We start from the raw sequence: 18,483 nt of genomic DNA, 5'->3' as shown, positions 1-18,483 counted from the left end.
GGTCTCGCGGTCACTTCGATCAAAAAGGGGGGTTATAGTGGTGGTGGATGTGGGATGTATATGTATGGGCTGAGCCGTATCCTGTTCATGACACCAGAAATCGAGGTGTACAGCCCCGCTCGCAGCAGCCAAGCTGCTCGGATCCGGACCTTCCATGGGTGGCTCGGGGGTCTTGCGGTCACTTCGATCAAAAAGGGGGTTTGTAGTGGTGGATGTAGGACGTCTATGTACGGGCTGAGCCGTGTTGAGTTCGTGACGCCACCCACGGTATGTGGTGAGGTTGGACACCACCTCTGCAGTTACGGGGCACCTGGGGGAGATGTTATGCAGCAAGTTGTTAACCCCTCCATGGGCAGGGATGGTGGCCCTGGGACCCGTTGGGGCTTTGGTGCAGGGAGATGGGTGACCGCAGGATGCTGGTGTACTCACTATTGAAGGAAACACACGAGTCTCTGGTAAGCCAAGGTGATGGTGGTCGGTGCCCGCAGCCGGCTGCGTTCTGGTCCCCCACCCAGCTGGTGGTCTCTGTCTTTCTCCTGCACCTTTGTAGAATGGTGGACTGCCTGTGCTTGAAACTTCAGGAGTTCGCTCCCGGCTGGATGTGGCCTAAGGAGCCCATGCCCGCAGACGCTGGTCCGTGGGATCTCTGAGCCCTGTCGGTGGCCTTTTATCCCCCTCGGTGGGCTGTTGTCTTCTAATAGGGACTTTGGGTGGGACAGGACCTCTAGTTCTGGCCTAAATCAGTAAATTAACCGGTTCCAGTCGCTTCAGGTCCGGCTTCAGGGTCTGAGTACCCTCCTGTGTGCTCCGGTTTCCGAGTCGGTTCCCTGGGTTGGTACCGGCAGACCACTACCCTGTCCCGGTCCACCTCGGTTCCACCGAGCCGTCTTCCCGGCTCCTGCAGACGGAGACCGCCGTCTGCCTCCTAGCCACTGGCACCAGGGCTCCTACCCTGGTGCTGTTCAATTTGGGGTATTCGCCTCTGCTGGACCTGCACCCAGCTCTAGCCCACACTCCTCCCCTACTTGAACTCTAACAGAATCTCTAGACTAACTGTTTTCCTGCCCCCGGGCTGTCTAGACTCTTTGGTGGGCGTCTTCCAACCACCTGGTTCCACCCCCTGGTGTGTCTATCTAGCCCTGAGGGAGGTGACTAGGGTTTTGAAAGTTGGCTGATGTCACCTGTGAGGGAAAGGTGTAGTGCAGGGGCCTATCTGTGACTACCTGGCCCGGCCAGGGCGTCACAACTGCAACAATTTTATGCTGAAAGTCACCTTCAGTCCTTTTTCTTGCAGGCTTCCCAAGACTCTTCCCTGAACAACAGCTGCACTTCCATCCTCCGACTGCAATTGCGGCGTTCCTACAAATGTTCATCAGCCACACAGATTGCTCTCCGACCTCCACTACACTGATTCCTTCCTGTGGCTCATAGATCCCTTAAGTTTCCTTACACCATGGAGTTGAGGGGCCCCAGAATACACACCTCCAGTTAAATTTGTCCGCTTCCGGCCCTTTAAAAGGTTCAGGTGCGGCTGCCCCTTTTACTCCTTCCTCACTGCTTCGGCCTGCAGAGGGACATCTTGGGCCAGTATTAGTACTGTGACTCACATAGTATTATCTATCTACATTACACTATTACAGCTTATTATATACACTTGCATTAAAACCATTGATGTCTTTGGGGTGGCTGAGGGGAATGCCCACAGGGCCACATCCTTACAACTGTGCATTTCACATTCATATACAGTGGGTACGGAAAGTATTCAGACCCCTTTAAATTTTTCCCTCTTTGTTTCATTGCAGCCATTTGTTAAATTCAAAAAAGTTCATTTTTTTCTCATTAATGTACATTCTGCACCCCATCTTGAAAGAAAAAACAGAAATGTCAAAATATTTGCAAATTTTCTAAACAAGAAAAACTGAAATATCACATGGTCATAAGTATTCAGACCCTTTACTAAGTATTGAGTAGAAGCACCCTTTTGAGCTAGTACAGTCATGAGTCTTCTTGGGAATGATGCAACAAGTTTTTCACACCTGGATTTGGGGATCCTCTGCCATTCTTCCTTGCAGATCCTCTCCAGTTCCGTCAGGTTGGATGGTGAACGTTGCTGCACAGCTATTTTCCAGTCTCTTTAGAGATGCTCAATTGAGTTTAAATCAGGGTTCTGGCTGGGACAGTCAAGAATAGTCACAGAGTTGCTCTGAAGCCACTCCGTTGTTATTTTAGCTGTGTGCTTAGGGTCATTGTCTTCTTGGAAGGTGAACTTTCAGCCAAGTCTGAGGTCAAGAGCACTCTGGAAGAGGTTTTCATCCAGGATATCTCTGTACTTGGCTGCATTCATTTTTCCTTCAATTACAACCAGCCGTCCTGTCCCTGCAGCTGAAAAACACCCCCATAGCATGATGTTGCCACCACCATGTTTCACAGTTGGGATTGTATTGAGCAGGTGATGAGCAGTGCCTGTTTTTCTCCACACATACCGCTCAGAATTATCACCAAAAAGTTCTATCGTCATCTCATCAGACCAGAGAATCTTATTTCTCATAGTTTGGGGGTCCTTCATGTGTTATTTTTCATGTGTTATTTTGCAAACTCTATGCGGGCTTTCATATGTCTAGTACTGAGGAGAGGCTTCCGTTAGACCACTGTGCCAAAAAGGCCTGACTGGTGGAGGGCTGAAGTGATAGTTGACTTTGAGGAACTTTTTCCCATCTCCCTACTACATCTCTTTAGTTCAGCCACAGTGATCTTGGGATTCTTCTTTACCTCTCTCACCAAGACTCTTCTCCCATGATTGCTCAGTTTGGCTGGACGGCCAGGTCTAGGAAGAGTTCTGGTGGTCTCAAAACTTCTTCCATTTAAGGATTATAGATGCCACTGTGCTCTTAGGAACCTTCAGAATTGCACAAATTAATTTGTAACCTTGCTCAGATCTGTGCCTTGCCACAATTCTGTCTCTGAGCTCCTTGGGCAGTTCCTTTGACCTTATGATGCTCATTTGGTCTGACATGCACTGTGAGCTGTGAGGTCTTATATAGACAGGTGTGAGCCTTTCCAAATCAAGTCCTATCAGTTTAATTAAACACAGCTGGACTCCGATGGAGGAATAGAACAATCTCAAGGAGGATCACAAGGAAATGGACAGCATGTGACTTAAATATGAGTGTTTGAGCAAAGGGTGTGAATACTTATGACCATGTGATATTTCAGTTTTTCTTGTTTAAAAAATTTGCAAAAATTTCTACATTTCTGTTTTTTCTGTCATGGTCTGCAGAGTGTACATTAATGAGGAAAAATGAACTTTTTTTAATTTACCAAATGGCTGGAATGAAACAAAGAATGAAAATGTTAAAGGGGTCTAAATACTTTCCGTTCCCACTGTATACCCCGGTTAACAAATAGAAAATCTACCTCTTTCCAAAAATGGATATGAAAGCTTGCTGTTCAGACTGAAACAAAAGATTTCTGGTCAAAGAAGAACAGTCTGCAATATGTTAATATTATTCCTGGTATATCAAAACTACATACATACATTGCATTACTGCATACATACTGTTCTGAATATAACACACTATACAAACACTAGTATTACTAATAAAACCACTGTACTAGGCAAAATATTAGTGCCATACTATGACCACTACCAACACTAGTTCTTCTTCAGAACAAAACACACTGTACAAAGACCAATATTAACAATAATAGCACTTTAACCCTATATATATTTTCTACCACTGCAGTGTGACTGAATTGCACACCCAAAAAAAGACTATATAGATGTCATAGGTAGATAACAGTTCTACGGACCTCAGAAGTGATTACAGTGTAGTTATGAATAATGAAATACAGTTGATGTTCTTTTTCATTAAATTCAATCACTTTTTCCTTTTTACTTTCCTCCAGACCGCCATGACGGCTTCTTGAAAACTTTTCTATGCACAGTGTGTAACATTAGACACATTTTACTTCTCTTATTTCCATTACTGTCTCTACTTATATTCCGAATGCACACAAACTTCCCATCCTACTGCTACCCCCAATTACATGTCTTTTATGATCCGATGTTCAATGACTACCATGAACACAATTCACCAGAGTCGTAGGTAATAAACTACCGACCACAAGCCCTGAACTTAACACCACACTAGAAGTAGCTGGGCAGCATGCCTATCAACCTAGATGCCTCAAACCCAGCCGGAGGACTACATAACCTACAAGGCAGAAAGTGAAAAGAAACTATCTTGCCTCAGAGCAGATTTCCCCAAAGAAAATAGGCAGCCTCCCACACGTACAGACTGTGAGCAAAGATGAAAAGACATACACAGTAAGAGCAAGATGGAGCAAAGAGAGGCCACACTATACTAAATATGAAAGACAGGATAGAGAACTCTTGCAGTCGGCATAAAAACCCTATAAAAATTTCCTATACGGAATGTGCAAAAAAGAAGAGTAATCTAACACTCGCATGTTCACAATCCATAACACACTCTGGTAGGAAAAGACTAGCAAGTACCCTGCCGACTAACCCTTGCTAAGATTAATAGCATAGACTGACTAGGAAATAAAATCTTCCTTATCTGAAGGCACAAACAAAACAGAATTCAATACAAAAAACCTTCAGAGATAATTCACAGAAGCAAGAAGCAAATAACGCACATAAAGTATGAAGCAGAACCAAGAACTTAGCTTCGCTTGATAGCGGGGAAGCCAGGAGGACAAGAGACAGATTCCTATAATCTCAGGAATTTCAGACAACTGGCAAAGACAAACAGCCAGTATACACCTATATTCAAGATCAAGGTTTGAGCTGCTAACCAGGTGAGTAGAACAGAGGAGCAGAATCCAACCCACTAACATCAATGACCACAGGAGGGAGTCCAAAAGTGGAGCTCCAGCAGACAGTATTCACAACACATATCTCAAGTATTTAAGTGGTTCAAGTGTCTTAGCTGAGTTTAGTGGTTTCACATTACAAACCCTTCTATCAGTTCTCATCCTCTCAATGATTTGTCAGCTATGCTTTATTGCCCTGTGGGGCAGTACAGCAGAAATGTAATGAGAGAAGAGCTGATAGAAGGGTTTATAAATTGTCAAATTTAAATTCAGCTAACCTGCCTCTTCCACGAAAGGGACATATCTCAAAGGTGTGAGTCATCTGTTCTCTAATGACAAAGAACTTCCTAATCATGCAGGATGTTAGACCAGGGGATCAAAGATGTATCATTAAATCTCCCACACTGAGAAACCTAAGCTATGGTGGCTCTTGGAAAAAGGGGAGAAAAAAACGAAAACGAAAAATGGAAAATGGCTGGGTGGTGAAGGGGTTGATATTTATGGCCAAATATATGACAATTCAGTGTGGTTTATAGGTGATGTCCAGGATAAGGTTAGGTTGTAGAAGTATAAAATAATACAGCTTTTACTCTTTAGAGTCAGAGAGACAGCGCTGGAACCATGAGGCATGAGTAACACCTCTGTTTATTATTTGACACATCTACAAGTCTTTAATTAACTAAAAGTTTATTCCAGAGAAACACTTTAATTTATACACCTTAGGTCATTAATGTGCTCTCTTTGATGATTTCTGTTTTGCACCTTTGCTGTCATGTTTCTACTGTTATTTTTGATATGTTACAATTAAATTATGCAAACCTTTTTAATTACATTTTCCTATTTGTTGAAAAAGTTGCTTACCTTCAGTTTACATGTGGCTAATAAGATGATTGCTGAGGTGCAGTGCTAACCTTTTTTTATATGACTTATAAGACATGAATGCATGTTTGTAATTGTGCCCAATATTACTCAGTTTTATCTAGTACATGGCAGTTGGCGATGGCTCATGAAAAATTTCCATCTATAAAATAATAATATGACAAGAATAGGAGGCTGAGGCTCCTAAGAATTCACACAAAAGAAATTCAATATATTTTGCTATTCAGTATGTCTGTCTATAGTTAAGTGAAAACAGATATGTGCAACTATTGAAGGGGTTGTCCAGGCTGAAATGAAAAGTCTGTAGTAACTCTATGTGACTGCAGACTGCCGAATCTTGACATCGCACAGTCATGTTTCCCCTGTATGCCCCATGGGATCTGCAGACTTGTGGTCACGTGCTGACTAGACTCCCGTCCTTCTGCCAATCCTCTTCTATTGAGAAAATCCTGATGAATCTATTCAGCACGTGACTAAAGGGAATAAAGTGGAATAGTGTGTGCCATTACATTTCAGCCTGGAAAAACGCCTTCAATATTTGGATAACCATTTCAACCTGGACAACCCCATTAACATATCAAGTTGGATAGTATATATAGATTAAGACTTTTTTTTTTTTTTTAAAGATTCAAAAGGTTATTCCTAGATAAACAAGGTATCCCCCATCTGTAACCAGCTGGGGGTCTGATCACTGGGACAGTCAGCAATTCTGAAATTAGGGGCTATAAAGAAAAGGGGCTCTGATTCCTCTTTTGAATGGAGTGCAGGTGCCCATGCTTGGCATTTGCTCCAAAAAACAATGGCGGAATTGCATTTTTAAACCTATTTTAACCTCACTTGGATTTTTTCCTGTTTTTCAGTACATGATATGAAGACATAAACAGTGTAATTCAAAACTACTACTACTTTATTAGTTAACCCAAATCTTTGATGCGTCTCTTAACAGAAATCTTCAGATGTCTACAAACTCCCAGCATCACTTCTGAAAAGGTTCTACGAAGATGATTCATACGATGGTTTTGTTGGACTTATGGGCAGAAGAAACTCTGGTAAAGTAAAATTACATTTATTTATCCCTCTCATTACACATTATAATGTAATTTCTCTATTTTAGCCATATCTGGGCATTAGGAAGTCAATCACATGTCAATTATTTTTTATTTTGGACTGTGAGAGTTAACTGAAGAAATCATAGAAAACCCAAACAGGTTCTGGAAGAACATACAAGTTTCATATAATTGTGTCCTTAGTTGGATTTGGTCAACACAATTTTAAAAGCCATTACAGCTGAGACTTTTGGGCCTGATTCATTTGCATTTGTACTTTTTCTCAATTTTGTTTGTGTTTTTCACCTATTTTTCATTTGTGCCTAACATTTCATTTAATTTGTGCCTTGTTTAAAATCCTATTTTATATGTATTCACTTCTTGTTTTTTTTATGTTTGTCAGTGTGGGTGGGGTTTTTGGTTTCCAGATGTTTTTTGCTTATAAATCAATTGTAACTTTTTAAAAAGTGAAAACATTTAGTGCAAATATACCCCAGATTTTATGTATGCCACTTATTTTGGTGCAAACGTTTGCATGATTTAATGAATGTGCAACTTTTTGAGTTAAAAAGTCACAAAACACAGAGAGGCATGTTAGGGCCCTTCAGTCGGGTAGTGACGTGAAGAAATGTTGAATTTAAGTATATTTAAAGTCATAGAGGGAGTAGGGGGCTTGTCTCCTAAGATTGAATCTAGGGGTAGGAGCACACCAGCCGGGGCAACTTGATAAACACATAGGGGTCAAAGCTTGGAACCACCCAGAAAAGCCGAAGAGGTGAGGCCCTGGCAGAACTTGGGATTACCTGTGATTGGAAGCATAGGGCCATCTGGATCCAGCATCACTCCCTTTAGAGAAAGAATATTTATTGTTTTCAATCTGTGAGCCACTGTATAGGACATGTCGGGGCTATTCGTGAAGGGGGTGGATCGTAACCAAGGAAGAAACCCTACGTGTCTGTTGCAATGCGTACCCATAATTTAGATGGATAACTATGAAGTAAATCAAGCATGAGCTGTGGGTATATAGTAGGGACGACAATCGGGTAGACATATTCCCCCTGCTTCCTTCGGCCAAACAAGTATCTCCCATCTAATTCTCGGGTGTTTCGATGCCCAGACAAAACGCCTAAATTGTCACTGGAGCCCTAACCAAAAAGAGGCAGGAAAGTATGTGGGAACAGTATGTAAGAGATACAACAGTCATGGAAGAATGGTCATTTTAAAGATATTGATTCGTCAGAACTTAGAAAAGATTTTTTTTTTCTCACATTGTTAATTTGGTCTCCAGCCTAGAAAGGAATGGTTGGAAGTTTAGCGAGAATAGTCTGGTGAGATCAGATGACAGACGGTTACCCAAATAAGTTATAACATTACCCGGAGACCATTTGAATGGATATTGGGCCATTAAGGTATTCACTACTGCGTTAGGGAGAAGTTAAGTGCTTCTCATTTATCCATATTTATCCTAAAATTAGACCATTTACCAAAAAGTTCCAGCAAGGACAACAAAGTGGGGAGAGATACAAGTGGGTTATTTATATAGATCAACAGGTCATCGCGCAAAGGCTGAGCACTTATATTCTCTGCTGGTCAATTTAATTCCACGGATCTCCGGGTTGGCACGGATTGCAAACATAATCAATATATAAGAGGAGAAAGTGGGCAGCCTTGGCGGGTACCATTGTGGATTGAGAAGGAGTCTGATATCGAGCCGTTGATATTAAGTCTAGCATATGGGAACTTGTAGAGTGAAAGTATTTTAGATGAGAAAGAGGGTCCAAGACCAATATGTGACAGAGTTTGGTAGAGAGAGAAGGCCATGAAATTCTTTCAAAAGTCTTCTCGGCGTCAAGGGATAAAATCATAAGAGGGGTTTTATGGGCCTTTGCATGATTAATAATGTCAATGATTTTAAGGGTATTATCTCGTGCCTCTCTACCTGGGATGAAGCCCACCTGCTAGGATGAATTAGAGATGGGAGCAGGGGGTTTAGTCTATTTGCAATTAACTTGGCGAAAATCTTTAGATCAACATTGAGGAGGGAGACTGGCCGGTAACTTTTGCAAGAATGTGGACCTTACTTTGGTTTGGTGATGACTGCAACGTAACTCTGTTGAGTGATGGGGGAACGGGGAGGAGTCCAAAATGGAATTAAAAGCCTCCAGGATCAAAGGAGATAGGAGTTCGGAAAATATTTTGTAAAATTTCATAGTGAAACCATCAGGATAAGGGCTCTTGTTACCAGGGAGAGCTTTTATCACTCCTGCCAATTCCACAAGATCAAAGGGGGCATCCAGTTGAGATACCATCTCTGGTCTCAAGGACTTGAAGGGGGATGGTAGAGGGAGAGAGGGGCCTGTTGGGGGGGGGAGAGTTATATAGTTTAGAATAATATGATCGGACAGTTTCCCATATTTCGGTAGTGGTGTGGACCATGAAGTTGTTGGAATTTTTGATACAAGGAATAAAATTTTGGGTGCATTTTGAACGCAATGCTCTAGCAAGCATTTGTCCAGGCTTATTTCTAAATTCATAGAAATGACTATGCCCGACCCGGAGATACCGTTTATAGTAATAGCGGTTTAACCTCTAGCCTAGCTTTGAGAAGGTCTCTGAGGGTTTCTGTAGAAAGAGCGTGTTTTTGGCATAGTTCAAGTTTGGCAACAGTTTGGAGAGCAGAGCTAATGGCCAGGGCTCTGTCCTTTTTAATTTGAGAACCGTGTTTAATAAAGACACCTCTTAAAGTGCATTTGAGGGCCTTCCATTTGAAAATTGGGGCAGTCGGGTCGGAAGAGTGGTCAGAAAAGAAGTGATTTACAGAGGATTGGATTTCAGACAAACAGGTAGGGTCAGACAGCAGGGACTCGTTGAGGCACCAGGACCGCCTTTTTTGAGCAAGTAGGGAATTGTAAGTGAATAGATCGGGGCATGGTCAGACCAAAGAATGTTACCAATAGAGATGGAAGACAGCCACGGGAGGGCAGAATGCTTGACCAGAATGTAGTCTAGGCGGCTGTAGGAATCGTGGGGGATAGAATAGAAACTGTAGTCCCTATCAGCAGGGTGCTGGAGTCTCATTGAGTCACATATTTGCAATCTAAGGAGGGCTTTTTTGACATATTTAATGGAATTGTAGGACAAGTATGATTTTTTCTTTGAACTGTCTAAAACAGGGTCCAGGGTGAGGTTTAGATCCCCAGACAGAATCGCAGTGCACTGAACTAATTGGGATAAGATACCACTAGGTTTGATAAGAAGTTAGCCTGATCCTGGTTTGGAGCATAGACATTAAGGAATGTCAAGATTTTTCCTTTAATCGACAGTGAGAGGATGATGTATCTGGCATCCTTATTCACCATGCATCGAATAATTTGATGGGGGACGAATTTATGGATAACGATGGCTACACCCTTGGATCTAGTAATAGGGTTATTGGCAAAATGCTAGCTATTGTCATGTTTGTGTTTAAGTATAGGTGTATGGTTATCTTTAAAATGGGTTTCATGAATGCAGATGGTATGTACCTTTTGACGATGGAAGTGATGTAAGATTTGCAAACGTATTTCTGAGGTATTTAGACCTTAACCATTGAATGAGGCAATTCTCAGTTCCGTCTTTTGTTCTGGAGGGCTGGTTAAACATGTTGCTGAGAGAGACCCGTGCAGAGGGAGAGAGTAAAAGAGATGTTAGAGACAAAGAAATTCAAAGAACAGAGGTATAGCCTCTGTAAGGGGGAGCCAACAGGTTACAAACGTAAAACAGGAGCCTGCACAACCTTGTAGGGCAGGAGACAGGCTCCGAACTTATGTGGGGAGAAGTCTGGTAAAACATGCAGTGAGGCAACACTGGAGCCCGCGTAATAGCTAAGACAATATTTCCCCAGGCAAATACAGTTTAAATATGACCTGTGGGCTAAAAGAAAACGCTCGTATACAAACACGAAATAACCATTATAAGAAGTATAAAGGCAGTACTCAGAGGTCCCGCTAGCCGTGGGTTGGGGCACGGCAGGAGTTGGTAAGGTAGCATGATGGGATCGGGAGAGGAAGAAGTGCCTTGGGGTCCTCTGATGAAGCCAGGAATGAGTTCATAACTAATGGCAACTCCTGGCAACCCAGACCGGGAGAGTCCCAGGGCGGGCACTTAAAGCAAATGATGAAAGCAAATGATGTTCCAAGTCAGTTTGACTTTACCTGATGCTTAGGTTGTGGTGTGCCGCACAGTGGAGGGAGGATTTCTTCCACCGACCCATGTGTGGTACCTGGGGGGAAGGTCGTGAAGATGATTCGAGGACATGGGAGGTTTGCTGACTGGACCCGTAACACCATCCAGGATTGCTAGCCAATCAGGCAATGGAATAGTGGGTAAGTACAGTCCTGCTAGGAAGTCTGGTAGGTCCTTTGGGGAGCATAGAATATAAGACTGTGAGTCTCCCTGTTAGGGAAAAAGGGAACCCCCAACAGAAGAGGATACCTTTATCCTGCAGAAGATCGAGTAGAGGTCTGAGAGCAGATCTTTGGGCTAAGGTGTAATGGGATAGGTCTGGCATAATCCTAATAGGCTGGCCTTTATAGGAAAGAGATTGTTTATTTTGTGCCGCTTGCAGGGTGGACTCTGTGAAAAAGTGAACCCAGCAAATTATATCCCTAGCCTGAGAATTATTCAGATCCAGGGACGGAAGGGTCTATGGGCCCTATCCACTTCAATGAATGTTCCAGGTGGGTGGTACAGTAAGCCATTAAAGATGGAAGTAAGAATGGAGGGGATGTCCGTGGTAGAGATGGATTCTGGCAAGCCCCTGATTCGCAGGTTATTCATTCGGTTTCTATTTTCAAGGTCATCTAGGTTGGATTGAAGATCTTGTAGTAGGGAGGAATGCCGGGATACCGTTTCCATTAGAGACTGGATAGTTATGGCTGATGAGTCCTGAGATTCAGTCAACCCTTGACGAGAGTTCTTTAAGATCAGAGCGGAACTGCGCAAATTCTGGCATGCATTCTGAAACAATCAGGGACGTCAAACTGGCGATGTCCTGTTCAGTGGGAATGGTCTGTAATAGCAGTCAGAGGTCTGTCAGGGTGGCTGGCCTATGCTGATCCAGGCTTGTATGGTAGGACGCCCTGCTGTTATCGATGCACTGAAGATCGTTCCTGATGTGGGCAGGGGAGATGTCAGATGAAGGGCCCCGTTCTCATGTGCCACCTGGGTACAAGGCATTAGCCCTCGGCTCCACCAGGGAGGGCAATATCAGCTCGCCTGATGCATTGTGCCCCTCATGGTGGGGAAAGGTGGACATCCAAGAGGACGCCGTCAACCATCTGGATGGGGAGTCAGACATTTATACACCGGGGGGTCGGACCAAGACCCCTGAGATCCAGGCCAAAAAGGAGGGCAATGCGGGCTTAGAACAGAGGGTGGAACAGGTTGAGAGATAGCCTTCTGAAGGGGTGTAGTTACTTGTGGCTCTTCCCTGGATAGATAAGGTGGGCAGGGGGGGTAACCCTCTCTCCAGGTCACTGTTCCTCTGCGGGTCTCCCAAGCAGAACCAGAGGGCAGGGGTCCACGGGTGAGTATCTCTCCCTTTGTATGCGAAGCTTCAGACTCAGGGACAGGAGCCTGAGGGCCCCCTGTCTAAGGATAGTGGAGACTGTGCGGCTGGGAGGTCTTCCATTGACCTGTTAGATATCGTTGGATGTGCCATCCCATCATGTGGGGGTGCAGGGCCGCCACCAGACTGCCGCATCAGCCGGGCGTCAACCGCAAGATCGGTGGCCTGTGCAATGAGTGATCAGTCTCAAGCTGAGGTGCAGGAGAAGTAGGACGCAGGTCCAGTGCCGTCCGGGGGTGATTGCAGAGTTGGAGCGGTCGCCAAAAGTCCCAGTGGGGGGACCACCGCAAGAGAGGCAGCCATCTTGGGATGCTGAGGGCCACAGGGATGCACTTGGGGGTCCAGACTGGCATTCTGCAACACCGGAGACTGCAGCTGAGCATCGCCATCTGGGAGTCCCAATGCAGCCAGATCCTGCGGTGAGTCCTGTAATGGCGGGGTGGGAGGGAGAGCTGGCGGAACCTCACGCTGGGGGTGTTCCGAGCAGGCCAAGAGGGCTGTAATGTCATCCTAGGGAGCCGGAGGTCTCGAGGAGGAACGGGACCTGCTGTTTTTGGTGGATGCTGCAGGAGCTCGGTGAAATGCGACCTCACACAGTCATGGTCAGCCATGCCTCCCTTTCCAAACATTTTGTAAATCATCTTTTACTTTTCAAAAGAAAAGAAAAAAAAAACAATTGCAACTTCAAGAGTCATGGCTTTTGGAATGTGAGGATGAAAATATTAAAACCAAAATATGGAGGGGAAAGGGTACATCATGTAAATTTTAATTACTTCCCGTGTATATGGAGGTCAGTGAAGTGTTGGTGAATAATATTTATCCCCGATATGTTGCACTGTTTTTAGGCACCATATAGACACTACATGCTGGGAAATGTTAGGCAATATGTATTATTATTAGTAGCTCAAATTGTTAAAACCAGTATGAAATTGTTATATATGGTAAAATAGCTGTCCTGGCAAAAAGAAGTGCATGTGTTATTAATATCACTTGTCTATAGTTTATTTATAAGACTTCCAAGGAGATAGCAGTGCAGTGTAATGGGGCATAGAATGCAGTACAAGTAACATTTATACATAATAGATGGCAGTATGTAGGGTGTAAAGAGCAGCCAGGCAGGGAGCAGATGTGAGCAGCAGGTGTGATGAAAACATGGGGTAATAAACCCTTTCACTAACATTCTTGATATAAAAATGTCATATCAAATATTATCCTATAACCCATTATAAATGGAAATTCTTGTTTTATAGATTCCAAGGAATTTTCATCATTGCCTTTAAAACGTAAGTTAAAATTCAGCAGAATATACAGTATTATGTGATTAAAAAAAACCCCAACGTATCAAAGTGTGGAGGGACTGGACATAGGGACGTGGATACATTTAATTGCTGCTATTCTTAGCATCTCTACTTTATTGCTAATTTTTATAGCAGGATGCTCCATATGTTGTAGGATTGCTCGCACATTCATGTTTAGGCTATACAGAGCATTCACTGGATATAAAAAGTCTACACACCCTTGTAAAAAAGGCCCTTTTTGGCTTCACATCTTTTCCCCTATTTTTCTCCTCTAAAATCTGAGTGCATCTTATGGTGCAGTGCATCTTATTGTCTGAAAAATCCGGTAATTTAAGGTATGCACATTTCTGCAACCACATTATTTTATTTCTTTATTGTTATTTTTGCACCAGAAACGATTTAAGATTTAAGGTGGAAAAAGTTGTGAATGATTCTTCTTCGCATTATTTTTTTTACATGACAATCTGGCATTTTAACAAAGCTTTGTGTGTCAATATAAATATAACAAATCATTTTAAATTTTTCAATTACCTTACAGGAGACATGCATGACTTCTTTGTGGGTTTAATGGGAAAGAGAAATCTACAGACAGGTAAATCTTTATTATTTCCATAAATCTCATTCTGTTTGTTTAAGTATAAAATTGTGTGAGTTATTTATTCCCACAACAAAGACACACATATTGGGTCTGTCTTTGAAATACTCCTCATTTAGATGTTAAATTTAACAACAGGAGGCACAGACACTGTGCTACACCATTGGAGATTGTGAGATCTTTGAAAATGCGCTCAATCTAATAAAGGGCACTAAAGGCTACTTTACACGCTCTGATATCGGTACCGATATCGCTAGCGTGTGTTCCCGCCCCCATCGGTTGTGCGACACGGGCAAATCGCTGCCCATGTCTCACAGCATCGGCTGGATCCGTCACACATACTTACCTTCCCTGCGACGTCGCTGTGACCGGCGAACCGCCTCCTTTTTAAGGGGGCGGTCTGTGCGGCGTCACAGCGACGTCACTGAGCAGCCGCCCAATAGAAGCGGAGGGGCGGAGATGAGCGGGACGTAACATCCCGCCCACCTCCTTCCTTCCGCATTGGGGTCGGCGGCAGGTAAGGAGAGAGCCAATACATGCATTGGTAAATTGCATTTACCCCTGATGAAGCCACACATGGTGGCGTAACACGTGGGGCAGGCGCACCCACACTTCCTCTCTCATTATTTACTCATCTGGTATTGTATTGGCTCTCTTTGATCTGTACCATATTCATGTTAGTCCTATATTTGGTGACTATGTATTGCTGTATACTCTTCTCTGGTACTGTTATTTTTGAGCCTATGTGATTTATTCCATCTGCATTATTCCATGAGGTTTCAGTGGTGATGTGCTAAACTGTTCATGGGTGGATCACCCCTTTGATCTTTCCCAGTTTTAAGTGTTCTTAATAATATTTCTCTGTGTTATTAATAAACTTTTTCACACTTTTTGCATGCAACAAGGGACTCCTCTTGCTTCATTCCCATTATTCTGGATTTTCCAGTACATGTTTGGTGTAGTTGTGCCCACTCTTTCCCATGTGTTGTGTTCTATGTTCTATTTATGGGTTGGAGCACACTTCCATAATTTATTTATTTAAGGTGGTGCCGTCCCCATTTGTTTTTTGGGTATGACAATGACCATCAGGGCACAATGGGTCCACCGCTGGGCATATAATCATGAAAACCCCCCTTATTCCAAGATCTTTGACTTCTACACATGGTCCAAATATGTCCTTCACCCTGGCGCAGATGGTGGAGCAGGGGGTAATGAACCGGTTCATCCACTGTCTTTCAAGGCCGGTGTAGACATGAGTTGAGAAGGGGGATCCCTTAAAAGCAGATGACTGGGTGGCTCTTGTGTAGAGGTACCAAGTTGCAGGGAGCTCTTTGGGGAAGCAACAGGACTTACCCTCTCCATACTGGAGTCTCCAACAGGGAGCAGACATCCAAAATAAGGGAACTAGAGCCACAAATGAAGGGTGTCCAAGGTCTCAAGGCACAGCTGAGATAGTGCTGAAGGCCTCAGCTATAGACTTAATTTTCTGGAGGTGTCATAGTTTATACCCTGTCTACTGGGCTGATGGACTATAGTCCAAGCCGTGGAAGATTGGAAGCCGGTTAAAACTCTGTGCCTAGTGGCCAAATCTGAAGGAGGCCACAGTAGCAGACACGCTGTTACGGGCCCAAAAACAGCAGAATTGGGAATTGTTCTGAAACAGGTATCAGTTTTCTGAATTGCCAGTTTGTATTCAGATTGCTGAACATGACATACTGATGGAAGCCCATGAGCATGTAAATTTGAAGCCAAGATCCGCCAAAAACTGATCTCCAAGAAGGTAAAGCAGATGCTGAGTCTTGGAGTCAAAGAGTCTAAAAGATGTTGGTTGAGTCCTATTGTTCTAGTGCCAAAACCTGGTGGTAAATGGAGGTTCTGCAATGACTATCAGAAGCTGAATGAGGTCTTCAAGTTTGACGTGTATCTGATGCCTCCTAGTGATAAGCTGATTGGGAGGCTTGGTTCATCACAGTATATTATTACTTTGAACCTCACAAAAGGATATTGGCAAATTCCCATATCACAAGACACTAAAAAGAAGGCAGCTTTTTCTATGCCTGACAGGTGCTTCCAATACACTAGGATGCCATTGGGGTTGCAGGACGTTCCAGGCACCTTTCAGAGGGCCATGGAACAGATCCTGGCTCTGCATTAAAGTTACACAGCGTCCTACTTGGATGATGTAGTGATCTTCAGCCCAGACTGGGGAAGTCATCTGAGAAAGGACCAGGCAGTGCTCGATGCTTTAAGGAAGGCAGGGTTTACTATAAACTCAAAGAAGTGCGCCATGGGGAAAAAAGAGGCCAAGTATCTGTGATATGTAGTAGGTAGAGGTAAAATCAAGTCCCAAAGCAATAAACTGGACACAATCCAGATTTGTCCGAAACCACTCTCGAAGAAACAGGTCAGGGCCTTTCTTGGAATCGTGGAGTACTAGAGAAGGTTCATCCCGAACTTTGCCATGATTGCTGCACCCCTGACAGATCTTGTTAAGAGTATGAAGTCAAGTCATCTATGTCCAAGTGAACTTCAGAGGCAGAGACGGCTTTTCAAGAGCTGAAGATTCTTCTATGTAAACAGCTGGTCTTGGTGGCCCCTGACTTAAAAAATGAATTTGTGGTCCAGAGACTCCAGACGGATGCCTAAGAGGTCAGGTTAGGGGCAGTCTGTCTCAGGCTGTCAATGGAGAAAAACACCCAATATTCTACCTGAGTACGAAGCTGTCGGTGTATGAAAAGAACTATTGACTGTGTGTTGTAAGTCATTTTTCATAGACTTTGACCCCATTCACAAGTTAGAAACTACATATGAGAACAATTTACTTTTTTCATCAGACTTTAATCAGAGTTTGATCAGTGTTTATGTCATCAGTTTTTGCCGAACATGGAAACAAAGAAAAAAAGAAGTTTCTCCACCTCCTCCATTCTGACAGTTTGGGAAACTTAGACTAAACTTTTGACTACATTACTCTTCATACCACTTCTCTTTGGGTGGATTGGCATTGTTTTGAGGCTGCTGTGGCAGTACTTTCAGCTCAGCTACTGTTCTTATTGTTATTTTCTTGTGCAGCTGTAATTAATTGTCTCTTACTCTAGCTGTGTTCCCTTCTCTGGAGATTTTGTCCCTGTTTTTTAATTGTTCTAATTTTTTGTGCATTAATAAAGTATATCTTTTTATATTTAATTAGTGTTGGCCTGTTATCTGGGGTTACTAATTTTATGTCCTCAGATTTTTGTTTATCCAGAGTTGTATGTAGTTTTTCCGGCACCTGGGGCAAGAAATCAGTTTAGCGCCCCCCAAGCAGTTTGAGAAGTCGTCATGGGACCAATGATTCATATGCAATTTGAACACTTAATCATGTGCCAACGAGCTGCTCTTGCAACTGCATCTATGCTGATCACATCCTTGCAGTTTTGTGACCTCCCATTGTCACTGCTGGCAAAAAAAAGTCCTGACAGCGTGCACTATGCTTAGTGTGAATTCAGACGTCATATACACGTCCATGTACTCTTACAAGTTATGGATTGTGTAATGTTTTGCCACTCACTTGATGCTGCTTGAAGGAAACACAGGAGCCATTCTCATTTAAATGTCCAGCTGGTTAATTTCAGATGTCATAACCCACTCCACAAGAAAACATAAATAAAGCTTACTCGGCATAACGGTTCAAACATAGGATATAAATAGTTGATTTAGCTGTTGGATCATCTGTGACGCCCTGGGCAAGCCAGGGGTCACAGGTAATGACATCACCACACCCTACACCCCGGTTAGGCACATCAAAGCTAGACTCAAAAATCCTTGTTGCCTTCCCCAGGGGCTGATGTCCACACCAGGGCGTGGAGCCAGGCGGTTGGTCTCCACCCACCAAGGAGTTCACAGTCCTGGAGGAGGGAAAAACAGAGGAGTTAGAGAGTGGAGGAAGAAGTGAGAGGAGTGTGTGAGGAGGAAAGTGGTAGTAGAGTAACTAACTGAGAGTGTCCGGGTGTGTGCCCCGGACAGAGACAGCAAGGTTAGCAGACGGCGGTGACCGTCTGCAGGAGTGGCCTATCGGAGTTGCCGTAAGGACCATGGACGGGCGGTGGCCCAGCGGTACCGGACCGGTACACAAGGAGAAGCCAGCACCATTGGCAGGGGCCTTTCGGATCCTGGCAAGGCTTGGAGTCGCCGTGAATTTGCCAAATCCGTCAGTGAAGGGGACCTCCGGGTTTCCAAACAACT

General features: G+C 43.7%; 1 protein-coding gene and 1 long non-coding RNA gene across 2 annotated transcripts in view; one reads left to right on the top strand and one right to left on the bottom strand.

Moving 5' to 3' along the window:
• LOC142290498 (uncharacterized) overlaps nt 1-18,483 on the bottom strand; it is a 137,492-nt gene that overhangs the window by 3,266 nt on the left and 115,743 nt on the right. The gene's annotated exons all lie outside the window — the stretch shown is intronic.
• The window catches only part of TAC3 (tachykinin precursor 3), a 183,094-nt gene that overhangs the window by 137,209 nt on the left and 27,402 nt on the right, over nt 1-18,483 (top strand). The window contains exons 3-5 of the mRNA XM_075334464.1: nt 6,662-6,764; nt 13,620-13,652; nt 14,206-14,259. Of these exons, the coding sequence (XP_075190579.1) occupies nt 6,662-6,764; nt 13,620-13,652; nt 14,206-14,259 (190 nt within the window). The remainder of the gene's footprint in view (nt 1-6,661; nt 6,765-13,619; nt 13,653-14,205; nt 14,260-18,483) is intronic.

Source organism: Anomaloglossus baeobatrachus, chromosome 2 (assembly GCF_048569485.1).
Source record: "Anomaloglossus baeobatrachus isolate aAnoBae1 chromosome 2, aAnoBae1.hap1, whole genome shotgun sequence".
NCBI classification, from domain to species: domain Eukaryota; kingdom Metazoa; phylum Chordata; class Amphibia; order Anura; family Aromobatidae; genus Anomaloglossus; species Anomaloglossus baeobatrachus.
This window is presented reverse-complemented; position numbering and strand designations above follow the sequence as displayed.